The 16758-nt window shown below is 42.2% G+C and overlaps 1 protein-coding gene across 1 annotated transcript in view; it reads right to left on the reverse strand.

Moving 5' to 3' along the window:
- The window catches only part of LOC126412939 (protein O-mannosyl-transferase TMTC1-like), a 685657-nt gene that overhangs the window by 19689 nt on the left and 649210 nt on the right, over nt 1-16758 (reverse strand). Inside the window, exons 14-16 of the mRNA XM_050082830.1 lie at nt 16143-16354; nt 9633-9768; nt 3110-3257 (exon numbers count right to left, since the gene is read on the reverse strand). Coding sequence (XP_049938787.1) covers nt 3110-3257; nt 9633-9768; nt 16143-16354 — 496 coding nt within the window. The remainder of the gene's footprint in view (nt 1-3109; nt 3258-9632; nt 9769-16142; nt 16355-16758) is intronic.

A 16758-nucleotide genomic window follows, 5' to 3' on the forward strand; every position in this document is an offset into this window, starting at 1 on the left:
CCTAAATCAGGATTCCCGGACGGGATCTTCTTTCTGTTCTGGATTACATCAAGGTCGTGGGTCACTACTGTTCTCATGGGATGAATCCTGATGTATTGTTTTGGATGTAATATGAATCCTAACATCTGGCTATCTTGACATTTCCTCGGCTGTAACACGCAAATATCGGTTTAGATTCACCAGCGTCGATTTGTTAATTTCTCGTGGCAGGTTGGGATTTCTTGATATTCTGTTGCCGATGTGATGCCTTACTGATGTTGTAATTCATAAAAATGAAAACTGGCGTTATTAGCAACAAGGGTATAATTTTCTGTCGTGGAGGCTGGGAGTCTAAACCTTACGAACAACAATGACTAATTCGCAGACGAATGTTGATGTGAATTTCATTACATGACTATCTAGTAAAAGACTTGAATTGCAATGCCACTCAAAGAAAGGAAGTATTTCTGATTGAAGTTTGTTTACGTAAGTGATTTTGGACACACAGTACAATTTTTTCTCCAACTGGTTTGTAGAGGAATAAATCAAAAGATTTTCCGATGCGTTAGCAGACCACATGCCGCTGTCCGTGGGAGAATCAGAGATTTTCCAAATACGAATTTAGACCACACACTTGTAAAGATTGACACTGTGTTTTGTGATGGTCATTTTCATCGGAAACTGGAAGCGTTTGAACTGGTATGACACGTATGCAGGAATCTTTGGGATGCGTGGCAGCATACCTTCTTTTGTAAATTATCCGTTTAATATTGTAACTTGCCTCATGATGTTCATTATATTTTTCACTAAAAGCCTGGTACCATTACAATGTCATGGTGAATTTATGTTTTAAGGAAGAATGACAAGCATGCGGATGTTCATTGTTGAATGGTGCGGCGGCATGTTTGGTAAAGCAAGGCAGTGAATTCAGTTCAGTTGTGTAAGCGACAACTTCATCACTATTCATTATTGTATCGTTACTTCACCTGGTACTTAGTTTTGAATGCTGAAATTTAAGACAATGGCATTGTTGTTTTCGGATGGTAATATAACAAATGCGCGAGCCACGGATGAGTTCTGTTATTCGGTGCGATATTTGCGAAAACTTTATCAATGAGTTCATCTATTATTGCTCTCATTTTATAGAAGTTTGGACAATGTGATACGTTGTGTGGATTAGTCGATTTCCATTTCCCCATTCGCAGAATCCAGCAATGGTTTTCCGAAACTCTCAATGGATCCATCGTATTGTAGTTGTCAATTTACGTCGGTCTTCAGAGTCAATTTCTGTATGAGTCACCTTAAAAGCAATGATATTTGATATGCATTAGGTTCATCAGTGGCTGTTAAATACGATATATCAAGTAGAGTTCTTTGAAGAGCTGTTCATTTCTTCTCAATATTCTGTTGTGTGATCAGGAGCTTGGACACAGTACTTTATCCATGCCCGAATTTTTGTTGATACTGCATGTTGGTATCTCCATGATTAACATATTCAGTGGCAATTCCACCCAAAATCCTTGCAGCAAATTCAGATTATGAGATTGGCAGTGCTACATTTTTTCGTGATCTAATGATTGCCAGGGTAAGCGAAATGACGTAGGTCTTGCTTATGCTGTCGGACGAGTCTAGGATATAAGGGCCGTCTCTTTGTCTTTTAATTGCGTGCATAATTCAATCATTGGCTATGCGTTGTTCTTGAAGCAGTTTAGGAAGATTCGAGTGAATAAGTGTAACCAATTCGTCATCAAAGTGTGTTTCTCTTTGCAAATAGTGATCTTAAAGTCATATGAAACCGAATCGGTGCACCCATTCCTAGTTGTACCAGCGCTTTGTTAACAATTGCCAAACATACGCCCTCAATTGAAACCAATGTCTCATTATACGCGTTTGACGTGAAATGAATGTCTGTATTCTCATTCATAGTTCGCAAACGATGTAGATCGTCTTTACCCATGTAATATCTGTATTTCTCCAAACCACTTTTTGGACCAATTGCAAATAATGTGTGCATTTGCTGTAGTAGAGCATTATTAGATGCATCAGCGACAGAAAGTTTCGAATGCACGTCGTCTTGGGGAAGATTTAATTCTTGGCCAGCGGCACGATAAGTTGTACATACCTGAAAGTTCATTGTTGTCAGTTGGAAGAATGTCGGGCCACTTACGATGATTAACAGTAATGGAAGGTAGAAACATTCTACACTGTTTGGGAGAGAAGTAAACAGACGGGCTTACGCGTCTGTCAGATATACCCCGTGAGTACCAAAATTTTCGAGGTTGGATTAGTAAAAAAATAAATCAAAGTTAAGACCCGGTTTAATGCCTCAGGTGTCTCACTTAGTCTCCCCCACAGAAAGTTCGTATAACCATGTGAAACTTTCATAAGAGTCCTTCTTCGGCATTTCGTCCTCCTCGTGCGTCACATTCTTAAATTCTTCGATCTTTTCAAACCATAAGGTACATATTCCGCACGTTGCCGTATTGTGATAGATTCTTATTGACACTACAAAGCGTCGACTTCCGTAGAACTGTCCTGGTTTTTCATGTCAATCAATTATGGAGGTCGTCCACACGTCGGCGTTTTTCTAGGCAGTCAAGGTGTGCTGTATGTACTTACCATGAACGTTTATCTTCTTAGTCTGAGGACGTCTAGAACACTTGATTTAGAGACATTGCTCCATTGCGATTTGTGACTCAATAACGTTGACACACTACGGCCATACTTCCACTGAACCGCGCGACCGCTACGGTCGCAGGTTCGAATCCTGCCTCGGGCATGGATGTGTGTGATGTCCTTAGGTTAGTTAGGTTTAAGTAGTTCTAAGTTCTAGGGGACTGATGACCACAGATGTTAAGTCCCATAGTGCTCAGAGCCATTTGAACCATACTTCCACTACTTAACACTGCCTGCTCGTAACTCAACGTGCTGTGTCGCATATCGTATCGCCTGTTTTTGTATATCACAAGGGGTCTATCTACGAGTCATTATCATCACCACATTTCTGTGATGCCTGCTGGACAAAAGGGAAAGAAAGACCTTCACTCTTTCAGATAGTTGATCATTAATCAATAGAGACATAGTGTACACATTTTTCGTTGTCGGAGAAGAAACCCATGCAGACACTCACATGTTCCCTGTAAGTGTCGTCCGCGTTTCTAGGAGGATGAGAAGGGACGTTCTCCTGGTGGTAGGCGGAGCCCAGCTGCCAAGACCGCAAGAGAAGGTCCCCCGTGTAGACGAGGCCGCCACGGTGTTGCGGAGACATCGCCAGGCTCCTGCGAAGCAAACCGCCGCACATCTCACCTTCTGCTACACAGTGCTGCACCATTCAGTTGTCAAAAGAGTGATGCATGCCGAAACGTTGCTCTGTTACTAGAGTGACTTTAAATGTCTTAAAATACCATGAATACCTAACAGCCAGGGCCATACAGAGGAGGTGGTGAGCTAGGCCGCTACCAAGGGCGCAGGAACCAAGGGGCGCACAATACTGACTGTAAAAAAAATACAAACTAGAAAGCAGGACAAGCAAAAGATGTACATGAGTTCTCGTTCCTCTTATGTTTCTATCACCCGCTCACGAAGAAAACCCTTTTCCCTTCGGCCCTTACGACTGAAGATGCATGCTGTTGTTACAGCGTCATTTCTAGTATGATTTCGTCTAACGAGGAGAACACGGCAAGTGCCATAATCGGATATCCAAGAAAATTCGCTTAGCGGAAAAGGAGACAAAATAAGCAAATATATGTCTCGGCTTATCCGAAGATAAACGACCGTTTCTGAGAATAAGACAGTCAAAGTTTTCGATGTAATTTTGATGTCTTTTAGCGCGCCAAAGAAGTTAGTGACGCGGCACCTCACTTTTCCGCACAGCCTTCGAAACCTGATTACTGTTTTCATTTATTTCATTTTATTTCATATGTCTACTCACGTCCGCACAAGATTACTACAAAAATGTGTCTTATCAAGTTAGGGGTTAGAAGGGCTTCATATTAAATGCAAAATTACGACTGGCTTTTACAACAAGTCTTTTTTCCGTTAATTATTTTATTGTCTGAAGAAACAGACATTTTTTCATTGTCAGAAGAAACAGACATTAGCGACGACCTTGCAGCTACACTGCATTTATGAAATTCATTCGTAGTTGCGATACCTTTCAAACTTTAGCAACACTAGGTATGAAGATATTACCTATTGGTGGCGCATGGAAATTTTTGCTGCACCGGGACTCGATCCCAGACTCCCTACTTCTCACGAAAGGTCACGTTAACAGTTTCGGCTATCCAAGCCACCCTTGCATGAGCGACCCAAAGTTTCATGAATGTCATACATTTACTATATTATATATGTCTGTATGGTATTTTCATGGTTTACAAACTTTTTAAATTCTCATATTCTTGTATCTCAATCATCCATTAATTCTTATATTTTATTCTTATGTTTATTCTTCAGGAAGATTTGATGCATTCCCTTGAATGTTTCCAACCGTAGAAATATTCGAAACAGAAATTCCGAACTTTACTAGCATTGCTCGAAGGCAGGTTTGCCAAAGTGATATTTCATAGTAAGAATCTCACTCGCGGAGAAACGTCGTTAACGCTGCTGAAGATTTCGCGCGTTGGTAATAAATCCGCGCGGCCAACCATGCATAACAGATCCCTTTAGCGAAAACTGGCACTTGCAGTTGATCATGAATCAAGATATTCTCCATGAACTTCGCTGAAAACGGTTTCAAATAATTTTTCATTAATTTTTTCTTAATTCATTTCCCCAGACATACAATCAATAGACGAGAAAGGGCAACGTTAATTAATTATACACTGGAAAACATTCGTGTACTAATCTCCTACGGAAATGGGTGGATAAATGAAAACGAAAAGTAAAAATAATAATCGACTTTCGAACACAGGACAGAAAGATGTGAAGTCACGACGCTAGCCACTGTGCGACCACTTCGATTGACTCATTTACTCGCTAGAAGACATAACGTATAGTACCTCGTAGACTTTGAACTCCTTTTCTCTGAAACGGTCGAGTATCCGTGTACAAGCAGAGACACGTGTTCCTATTTTGACACCTCTTTTAGTGAGCGACGTTTCTGGGAAGTCAGGTTATGGTATTCGTTGTGTTCTCCTCATAATAAGCATCATAAAAGCGACTGCTTACGAACAGTGTAAGTAGCTTATCTCGCAACCGTGTTCCAAGTCCTTACATCTGCTGCCTACTTTGCTCACTGATCTTCAACAAAAGATGCAACTTCGCTGCGATATCATAGAACATCAAAGTTCTGCGACTAGGTGCTGCAGCAAATGTTCGTCGATTGCTTCCGAATGAGGACGAGTGAGAGTCGAGGGCCGAAGCAAAAAGAGCTGGATGACGTGTGCTTTAGTTGCACTTGCTCCTCTGGCTAGTCTTTAACTTCGCCCATGTTTGCACTGGTACGATTTGCTGCGAAAATAAAAAAGGTATTGCAGAATAATTATTCTGTGGCTGAAAACTAATATGTACCTGTTGTGCCAATAGACAGAGACTGAATAATCTGTTCATGTATGCTGACTCCCAGTGTAACAAAAGTATGCTTTGCCGCTAATCATAGTCAGTAACATAACCAATGAATTTCCTTTTCTCAGAGCAAGGATATGCACAGTATAGCTGTAATAAAGCATTATTTTAAGTAAAACAAAATCTATATTTTATAGTTTACGGCAGACGCTGTCCAGTGGTTTTTGGATAATTATAGTAAAGAACAGAAATTCTCGCCTAGGAACATTTTCTCAACTCATACTTATAGCTCTTAGTCTTTATGTCCTGATGTAATCGTCGACGCACTATTAAATTATTTACGCGGAGCAGCACTGTCTCCGTAGCGGAAGGCTTAGTGTCGCTGTCTTCGCAGCGGAAAGCCTGCGTTCGATTCCGGGATTCCCTCGTATTTATTTCTGACGTAGGGAGTGCAAATGAGGAGCTATTTGAATAAAGAAACAGTGGCAGTATTAGGATTTATCTACTGGCACTAATGGTGGGAGGGGAGGGATTGGTGACCTGCCGCTCGCATGTCGCACGTTCATAGATCGCTTCTCGTAGTGCCCTGTAGGGAGCAGACGGCCAGTCGGAACAGGTGTAGGTCCCAATCCGTGAATGTCACCTATGTTATTTACAGGAAGCAAAGAAAAGCTGATTTTTATCATACATCAGAAAGGTATACAGTGAAGGAGCCCCTAGTTTCAAAATTAAATATCTCGGAAACTACGATCGATTGATGAATGCAACAAAAGGTATGTTGAAATTTAAAAGCTGTACGAATTTTATACAGAAGTTTCGAAACTGCTTCAAAAGTTGCTAGCAGATGTCATGGTACGCGGTGCAGCTCGTACAGTATCAACTTGCATAATGAAACTCATCTTCTGCAATCAATTTTTGCAGTCACATCTTAGGCTATTCGAAATATCTACCTCTAGCATATGTGCAAACGAACAATGAAATATGTCATCACATGCGATAATGGCTCAGTGGAAAAGGATGCCACACAGATCGTTTATTCAAGCTTGTCCAGTAACCAGTGTCTTTCAATATGCCCCACAAAAAGTATTCACAAGGAGTCACGTCGGGCTAATATGGAAGACAATCCACCTTGAGTCAGTAACTTTGCTATAAACCAACGTAATGGCTCTATTTCCGAATTCTTCATCAAGAAAGTGAAACAGCTGTTTGGTGCGATGTGCTGTGGCCCCTTCTAGCATAAAGCACTCAGCAGCTGGTCCACGGCACATCGTTCCAAAAATCCAACGTAACGTTCACTAGTGATCGTTTCTCACATCAAAAAGGATCAACAATGCATTATTGTTCTCAGCAGCACACCACAGCTCAAACAGTAACTGTGGGAGAATATAGTGCTTTCGATTCAGAAAAATAGGGATTGTCGATACCCCAAAATCGCTAGGTTTTTTTATGTATAAATGACTCTATTCAGGCGGAAGTGTGCTTCATCTATGAATGAGATGCAGCCACCATCGAATCCTTCTTATCAATCATTTTGAGAATCTATTTCGCAAAGTCAGTCCTCTGTCGCATAGTTCGTACTGGTATAGCCTTATGGCGTTGGATTTTGAATGGAGATATGTGTAGGTTCTATCTTAGCACTTTTAGGACCTGTCTCAGTATGTTACGCGTGCTGGATCGCTTTAAACCAGTCTCTGTTGCAATTATTCAGATGGGTTTCCTTGGATATTACTGAATAATTCCAGATACAATGAAGACATTTTCAGTTGTAACTACAGTTTGGTTGTGGCCAGGTTTCCCTGCTGGATCATCAACCACGCTGCCTGCCCATTGATATTTCTCCTCGAGACTGCGAATGATTTTCCCGTCGGATTCTTTTGGAACATAAAATCGTGTTTGAGATCTACGCCTTTGCCGCAGAACTGTGTAGTAACCGGTGGTAATTCAGTAGCAGAAAATCTTGTCGTTCAATGGAATACATCATTTAAACCACATCGGTCTGCACGCTTACCCTCCGTTCGCGTTCTAATGGTGGAACTGACCTTTCTGAACTGCGGTGCAGTTTTTGTGGGCAATACGTATTGCGACTGCAGTGCCATCTGTTATCAACTTTATGGACTATTTTGAATTTTATATATAATACCTGTATAAAATTCATACAACTTACACACTAACATACAATTTATTGCACATATCTAACGGTCCTCGTTTTCGAGATATTATATTCCCAGGTTTCATTTTACTTTCAGTTTTGTTGGAAAGTTTATACTATTTGCAATTTCAAACAATCCTGTTGGTGGAACATCCGCAACTGAGCATTATACCAGAGGATGAAAATACCGCGTCAGTTATAGAGTTCTTTTATCATCACACGACGGGTTTCGGTCTGTTATAAGCCCATCTTCATTCTAGTGTCGTAACTTGTGGCAGTGACCTCCGAGCTCCGCGGTGGACGGGTACTAGGCGTGGTGTGCTACCTAGGAGCGCAGAACAGGGAGTCCCTGTTCTGCGTTTGAAGGTAGCACACCGCGCCTAGTACCCGTCCACCGCGGAGCTCGGAGGTCATAGCAACAAGTTACGACACTTGAATGAAGATGGGCTTATAACAGACCGAAACCCGTCGTGTGATGATAAAGGAAGTTTACAACTGAACCGGTATTCTCAACCTCTGGTATTTGTGATTTACTTAGTACAGAAAAACCTTTAATTTGTTATATACAAGTTATTCGTCAATGTAGTTGATTTAAGTAGTGCTTAGCAGGCAGAATGCCTCACGAGAGCATTCTCTCTTCTAACATTCCGCTGACCTGTTTGTAGAACAAATATTACAACTAAATTCTACCTATTATATCTGTAGATATATAACAGCTGTTACCCAACATCGCTAATGGTAACGTTAAATTAACTCCCCTAGTTGCATTTCCATTCCGTTAAGTGTGTTTTTCCATACTTCCGCTGTTTAGCTGTGCATCTTCTTTATTTTATATTACTATGACGATTTCGGCCTAAAGCCATTATCAGCTGCAATAAATCGCGTTAAGTGAAGTCATCGGCAAGATCTATTGAACTGGGTGTCCCAGCGAGTATATAACTACAAAATGAAGGAACTCTGTGGCAAGCAGGTAGAAAACATGTTTTCCAGCCAATTTTTCAATTGTTTTTCTGCTGCAAAACATGTTTGCTACCTGTCTGCCATACATTCCTTTGATTTTGTACTTATCTAAACGCTGCTACATCCAACTCAGTAGATCTTATCGACGACTTCACTCAACAAAGTCTAATTGTAAGCAATATTGCTGTACTTGATAAAGCCTTAAGGCCGAACTCATGATCGTAATATGAAATAAAAAATGTTTTACAGTCAGATGACGAAAATTTCATTCAAACAAAGTGTGCCTTTGATTAAATATTTATGTACCAGCGCTCGACAGCGACTTGACACTCTACTGTTGTAAGAAGATAAGATTCTCACGACGACTATTTAGAGTGGAAATTGGTTCTTCTTCTTTTTCATGGCCTTATTCTTTATCTTCACGGGATTTACATGTTAATCGGGATTTGGCAACGTTCGTGCTATAGAGTGGCCGGAATCCCTTGCTGCTGGCATCGTCTCCCCCCTGGGACGGAATTTGTGCACTCCAGCTGTCTGCGTCTAGTGTTAACCAATGTAAAAGTGTGAGAACATTTTCTAAATGTGTGCCGATCGTGTAACTAAGACGAAACGTGGGTACTAGCCCGGTAATCATATGCTGCGATGTGAGAAACCGCCTAAAAACCATGACCAGGCTGGCAGGCCACCGGCCTTCGTCGTTAATCCGCCGGGAGTATTCGGGCAGGTGGATAAGGCGGCTGGTGCGATTCGCCGAACGCCGAAACGGTGTAACAATGCGCTCGCTTGTCCGAATGGGTCACAGTAGAAATTCGTTGTCTGTCACAAATGCCACAAACTCGACCAAGTGATCTGTGAATCTAAAAGCTACTTTTATGTGTTGGATACCTGTGGAACGAGACAGGCACACTACTCTTTGTTCGCTACCGTCAATACGAAATACAGGACAAAGACCTCTCTTCCAAGTACGGGCATTGGTCGACATCCCTTGTACGGACTGCAACATCTCTGATTTTCAATGCACAGTGAGGTCAGGTGCCCTCACCTGAGCAGCAGCTGGTGCACGCGCGCCAGCTGGCCCTGCGAGCGCAGGATCCTGGCCGCCCCCAGCAGCGCGGCCCGGTGCGTGCAGGACACGGCCAGCGCCCTCTGGTACAGCTGCAGCGCCTCCAGCCGCCGACCTGCCGGCACAGTAACAACACGCTCTGCAAGTTCCACTCCGTCCATCTCAATACTGAGCAGGCATGGAGCTATCTGGTCATGCGGATTTTATCACACACGAACAGATTTCACCTTGCGCACAACATATTTGTAAACATATTGGTCATAGCAACGATCACAATGAACTGTAATAAAATCTTGTATAGAACAGTCTTGTCAACATAAAAATTCTTTTATTCGGAAGTTGTGAGTGGTTTCGACCCGACATGGATCACCTTCGAACTGTAATTTAGGGTGCAACAGAATAGAGGGAAATATTTCATGTAACGAACATTAAGCTATAAATTCTGTGGCTGGCCGCCGTGGCCGTGCGGTTCTGGCGCTGCAGTCCGGAACCGCGGGACTGCTACGGTCGCAGGTTCGAATCCTGCCACGGGCATGGGTGTGTGTGATGTCCTTAGGTTAGTTAGGTTTAAGTAGTTCTAAGTTCTAGGGGACTTATGACCTAAGATGTTGAGTCCCATAGCGCTCAGAGCCATTTTGAACCATATTAATTCTGTATGCGACGTTATACGCAGTAATGGCGTGTGGAGACGATAACACGGAGCAGGAACTGTGGATACCAGTCACTGCTGTCGTCTGTGACTATGTGGCGGTGCCATGAAGTTCAATAGCCGGTAGCCCTCTTCTTCCCTGTCATCATAAGTCATCTGGAGCTAATAGGATACAACGTATGCGATACATGTCGGAAGTAAACTACGTCCGAACAGGCCTCTGAAGGCCCAACGGTACCGACCGACCGCCGTGTTATCCTCAGCCGTTAAGCTTCACTAGATGCGGATATGGAGGGACATGGTGTCAGCACATGGCTCTCCCGGCCATTGCTAGTTTCGTGACCGGAACCGCTGCTTCTCACTCAAGTACCTCCTCAGTAGGTCTCCCAAGGACAGAGTGCACCCCGCTTGCTAACAGCAATGGGCAAATCCCGACGGTCAGCCACCCAGGTGCAAGCCAAGCCCGACAGCGCTTAACTTCGGTGATTGGCGCGATACGGCAGTAGCATAAACCTTTATACTATGTTGGATACAAGTTGTATCTAAATTATAGGGTGGTGTCCACAGTTCTCGCTCCATGTCATCGTCTTCTCAAGTCAGCACTGGTTATAACATCTTTTAATTTATTTTTTTCTTAATATATTTAATTTTTCCCTCTATTCTATTGTACTCGAAATTACGGAGCATGGTCCGAAGATGATCTATATCGACTCGAAACCGCTCACCACTTATGAATAAAAGTCTTCTTTTTATGCGATCAAGACTGTTCTATATAATATTTTGCTTCCTACAACTGAGTCCAGCTTGTTTGTGATAGTATAACACTAACCAGCCTCGCCACGTGTAAAAATGAGCACGACATTGTTCGTGCGAGGTCAAATAACAAAGAAATGTGCTCCAATTAATTGTATTAAGATTATATTCCTATGGAATACTGATTTCCTCGTTTCATTTAACGTGTGCCTACGTAGCTGGGTTACAGCCGACACGGCAGCTCGTTTGCAATAGAACAACGATAAAGTTTCCTTCAGCGGTACCTGAGAGATGTCATGCGATATCCGCAAAGAAATGCATAAGAAAAACGACGAAGACCAGATGGAAAAGGATGGCAAACGGGATCGTCGAGTTGACTGCCATGCGTGAGATCCGGGTTCGATTCTCAGTGCTGCCATTGATTTTTCCTTGGTGCGTGGACTGGAACGGTATCCACGTAACCTCGTGATGTCATCTGAGGAGTTACGTGAGTGAGAAGTAGCGTCTCCGAGTTCTGGAGAGCTGACAATGGCCGGGGGAGTGGTGTGCTCCCAACACGCCCCTCCATACCACGCACTGATAACGCCATCAGCTGAGAGTGAGACCCGGGTTTGATTTTCGGTACTGCCATTGAATATTCCTTGGTGTGTGGACTGGAACGGTGTCCACGTAACCTCGTGATGTCATGTGAGGAGTTGACCGGAACGGAGGAGTCTTCCTTGCTTCCTTACCGTTTAAGTTAACAATAGACTGTGTCGCACTTCTTAATATTAATTTCTTTTCGGTGTCTGTATACCTTTACGAGCAGATTTCCTTGTCGAGTAAGAATTGAAAAATAAAGAGACTATTATAGCCAGATAGCTTACACACTGAAACAGATCAAAGGATCTGATCTTTGATACGGTCATCAAGAGAGAACTAAGTAATTTCTTGAAAATGGCGAAACGCTGGAAATTGTAACGGCCGCTTTCTCTTAAAAACTGCGCCTTGATATAAGAAACACCTTTCTTGAATTTGGTTGGCACCTAGGCTGAGTGGGGAACATCTTACAAGGGGTTGCTACGATGATGGGACCACAGATATACTTCAAACTTTGTACACCTTTAGCAGGCCATTAAAACAACATAATGTGTAAGTATATTACCTGCTCTACTCTGGCAGTTCCGAGAATATCGCAAGAGAATGTTTACGCGTCTGCGGTGTAACTGACGTATCTGCGCATAGATACCGCCGTTCGAGTCCATGGTAGTCAAATAGTTAGTGTTCGATCTTCCACAGACGAACGTGTATAAAACGACAGTTTGACTCCTCTTCAAACCCTCATTTTTGTAGTACAAGTTAAAATTGTGTGATACTCGAAAAATTTGCTCCTACACTACTCGTTCTTGCTACCGTAGCAACGTCTCACGGTAAAGCAGGTTGACTGCCAAATGGGGCCCGCCTCTGAGTCTGCAGCTGAGAGCGTTGGGGCGCAAAACAATCCTGGGTACCTTGCGAACTGCATGTATTAGGGAGTTCAAAAATCACGACGGACACACATTTTCAGGAAAACTTTATGTGTTTCTTAATGTTCCTGTCGCTAGCTATAAATATGTTTGTTCTAATAATTAAATTTAATTATATATATGTAGTCAAAAAACATTAAATTCAGTAAAAGTTCATAGAAACACACGTTGCATTTTAAATTATATTATCTCTCATATATCATATAAATGAAATAATATGACCAGTGATGAAAGAAGTACAGATCAAAAATTAACCCTCTGCGGGCCTTTTTTTAAAATTTGATTTCGTTCGTTAAGGCTTGCTGCATTTGTTCGAGGCGGACATCCCATGACATCCATTCAAGTTCATCGTCGATCTGTTCACTCGTTACCACTTGACCACCAAGAACTCTGACGCCCATCACCTAAACGCAGATACATCAGTTACATACGGACGCATAAAATGTCTCTTGCGATTTTCTCGGAACTGCCAGAGTAGTGCACCTTACAAATATATAAAAATAATTTATACGGTCATAAAGTTGAATACAGTGTTCTAAAAAAGGAACAGTAGGCACATGATGATGAGAATGAGAATATGATTTGTGAGAATAATTCGATAGAGCATCGAAAGCCCTAAATCGAAGCATGGCTCATGGCGTAGACGACTTTTCTACATAATAGTTGAAATCCTTGGGACGTCCAGCCACGACGAAACTATTCCATCTCTGTGCAAAATAAATGAGACTGGCGAAATACTCTCAAGCGTAAAGAATAATGTATTAATTCAAACTGCAAAGAATGCAGGAGAAGACACTTGACAGTATTACTGAAATATAACACACAAGTCTGGTTGCCAAACACTAATTACGTACAGAAGAACGGAAAAACTGATTAAACGATCTCTGGGAATATCGGTTTGGGTTTCGGAGAAACACACCAGGTAACGCCGGCCCTATTACTTAGGTTAGAAAATATGTTGAAGAGAGAGAAACTTATGTCTATAACACTCGCAGCTTCAGAGAAAGTATTTGACAATATTAACCGGTATACATACTTCGAAATTTTGAAGGTATAGTGGATAAAATACGGGAAGGAGATTGTCGACAGTTTGAACGGAGATCAGACTGCAGTTATAACTGTCGAAAGATATGAGACGGAAATAGTAGTTGGATAAACCTGTATATTGAGCAAGCAATTAAGAGAAACCAAAGAAGAATTAGGGAAGGGAAATAATGTACGTAAAGAGGAAATAAAGAATCCTAAATTTGACGACGTCATTGTTATTTTGCATTCAGGTATTAGTAGAATTGACTGTGGAACATGTGCAAAATTCACTGTCGGTCAGATGGGTAGGAAGATTAGTGAAAGTTTTAGGGAAGATACAACTACTAGCGACGGTAACAATCAGTCAGACGCATACATTAGGCTAAACGGACACGAGGACCCTAAGAAAGGGAATGCAGGTTCTTCAAGTATTGGATAACAGAAGCGTAGACAGCCAAATGCAGATTCTTCATGCACTGAAAAATAAGGATTATGGGCATTCTCTAGGACGTGAAAAGTGTAGCAGTTTTGACTATTTTCCTCCAACTCCTTGGATAAGGAGTACTCTCCTGCTAGTATAAATTTCTTTTCCTTTTCAAAATCTTGTACCAGTACAAATAAATCTCAGATCAGTCACACACCTCCAACACCTTAAAGTAAATGACATAAATTAGAGTGCTCGCGCTTTACTGTACCCATGTTCTACATAAGTATGGTGTGCTGACACGTACTTACCTGTACCTCAGACCTTCTTTGCATCTCCTCACATTCGACATGCTTTTTCCATGTCAATTTCTGTCACTGTTTTGATACCCGGATGGCACCATAGCACACGTTTCGACTACGCACGGGACGCTCGTAGCTTCTGTTGTCAGCTGCTATGTTGATAACGAGCACGTACGAGTACTGGCTTTTTGACCAATTATTTTCCGTTGTAACATCTATCATGGCATTCTCTGTTCATTGAAGAGTCCGTAAAGTCGGTAAAGGGATAATAGTTCGACATTTTAATACAGGCATGACATTCGTCATTGATGACGGTTTTCCATCAATTGAGGAGAGCAGAGAACTTTGCCTAGCCACGCCAACTGTTACTCTGCGTCGTTCTGTAACTCCCACGTGACACAGTGTTTATATAAACCAGAAGATGCAACTTAAAATCTGCGAAACCGGTAGTGTGGGTGTATAATCGACTTAAGTAAATACACCTACAACGGACCACTGGACTTTTCATTCAGTTTTGTATTTAATAGTTTTAACACCTATATTTAAACCCTTGTTTGGTGTGTGAATTGTGAATCAATCATGTATTTTCCCATGTAATTCTAACCACATCCGCTTCCCGCACTTCTAAGACTTAGGAATGCTACCAGCTGTAGCATAATCTTTGCTCTTCGATGCGAAATACAGGCATCCACTTTCAAAATAAAGTCTCTTTCCTAAACTTTGTACAATACCGATATTCTATCCGTCAGTACCTTCCCATTCATCCATTTGACTAATTTCACAGGAGCATCTACCCGATCCCACATTCGAGTCCAGATACCTCCCGCCCCCTTCCCCCACTCTCCCCCCCCCCCCCCCCCCCTCCTCACGCCATACTATTTGTGACAAGTAATATAAAGAGATCTCGCCACCATAGATCCTACATCACATTAACTACTTCGTATCATCATTTTTTATTTCAATCATCAATATATTTTTCGCAATTTGTGACAGATCTTAGGCACAGACTAATGACTTCCGTCACAGGGGAAAAGTAAAAGACAACATACACTTCAAAAAGGAAGTGGGGTACTAACTGTACCCACCTTTCAACAAATCCTTTTCGGGTGCAAATGTAACAGACTCGTATACCGAAGCCACAGCCACGAAATCTGTGATCTGTAAATGTGATACGTATTTCAAGATTTTAAATTAGGGCTAACTTTCCAAATTGGCGAAAGCAAAACATTCTTATCTCTAATTCGCTATTTTTAATAATTCTCGCATCAGCAGATTTACACCGTCCTGTCACTACAAATGTTGGAGATTTTTGAAGTAAAACCCATCTCTTTACATAAAAGTTTTGTGTGGATGCTAAATGGTCAAAAGTGTGTATTCCTAAGAGACTTACACACTACTTAAACTAAGACACAACCCCATGCCAGAGGAGGGACTCAGATCTCGAGAGGAAGGGACCGAGCAATCCGTGACATGTCGCCTCAAACCACGCGGCCACTCCACGCGGCTGTACATGCTACTGCATCTTATTGTGAGGGAACTATTAACTGAATGAAACTGACGTTTCGACCGCAGTTACATTGTCATTTTCAGGGAGAACTGGCAGAGAAATAGACGCAGATGAAGGTCGCTGTATTGTTGCCGAAATGTTGGTTTTATTCAGTGATAGCTATTTTCGATTTACTTACATGTGCCATACCAAAAATCTTTTATGTAAACTGACTTCTACTGCGGAAACCTATTTCATAACATCAAAAACGTCTGTCGCACTGTGCCCTGATTCTGTTGAGAAGAAGCAGATGTTACAATGTTGGAGACACGTGGGTTGCCTACCTTGCTGCAGCAACCAATCGCCGTAGTCGGCGAGCCGGTCGGCTGACAGCGGCTGCAGGCGTACCAACTGTCGCAGCAGCTCGCCCACCCTGGCCTGCAGGCCGGCGCCCGCGTACAGCCGTGCCAGCAGCAGGTAGGCCGGCGTGTAGCCCGAGTCCAGCCGGATGCAGCGCTCCAGCATCACGGCCGCGTCCTCCGTGCGGTTGTCCCTCCTGCACATGCGCAATACACTTACTGCACAACATCTTTGCTGGAGCACCTAAGTCCTTAGAATTCAGCATGTTGTTCGTTAAAACTGCAAATTTTAGTAACTCTGAGTAAACAGTATAGGAGAAAGAACAGATGTTAAATAAAAACACCACTGCAGCTGCATGGTTACTTTATTACAAAGCACGATATGTTTCCAATTTGGTTACATCATCAGATGAGGCCCTGTCGTAAAATAATAAGAGAAAGTGACAATCTTGAATACAAGGGATATCAACTTGGAATCTTAGAGTTCCATAACATGGTAGGATTTCATGCCGTGTTGGCAAATAACTTTCGACATACAAGATTATTCCGGCATATTTGATTCCCAGGCATAATGGGGTGAGGTTCATACATATTGAAAAAA

This window comes from Schistocerca serialis, chromosome 7 (assembly GCF_023864345.2).
Source record: "Schistocerca serialis cubense isolate TAMUIC-IGC-003099 chromosome 7, iqSchSeri2.2, whole genome shotgun sequence".
Classification (NCBI taxonomy): domain Eukaryota; kingdom Metazoa; phylum Arthropoda; class Insecta; order Orthoptera; family Acrididae; genus Schistocerca; species Schistocerca serialis.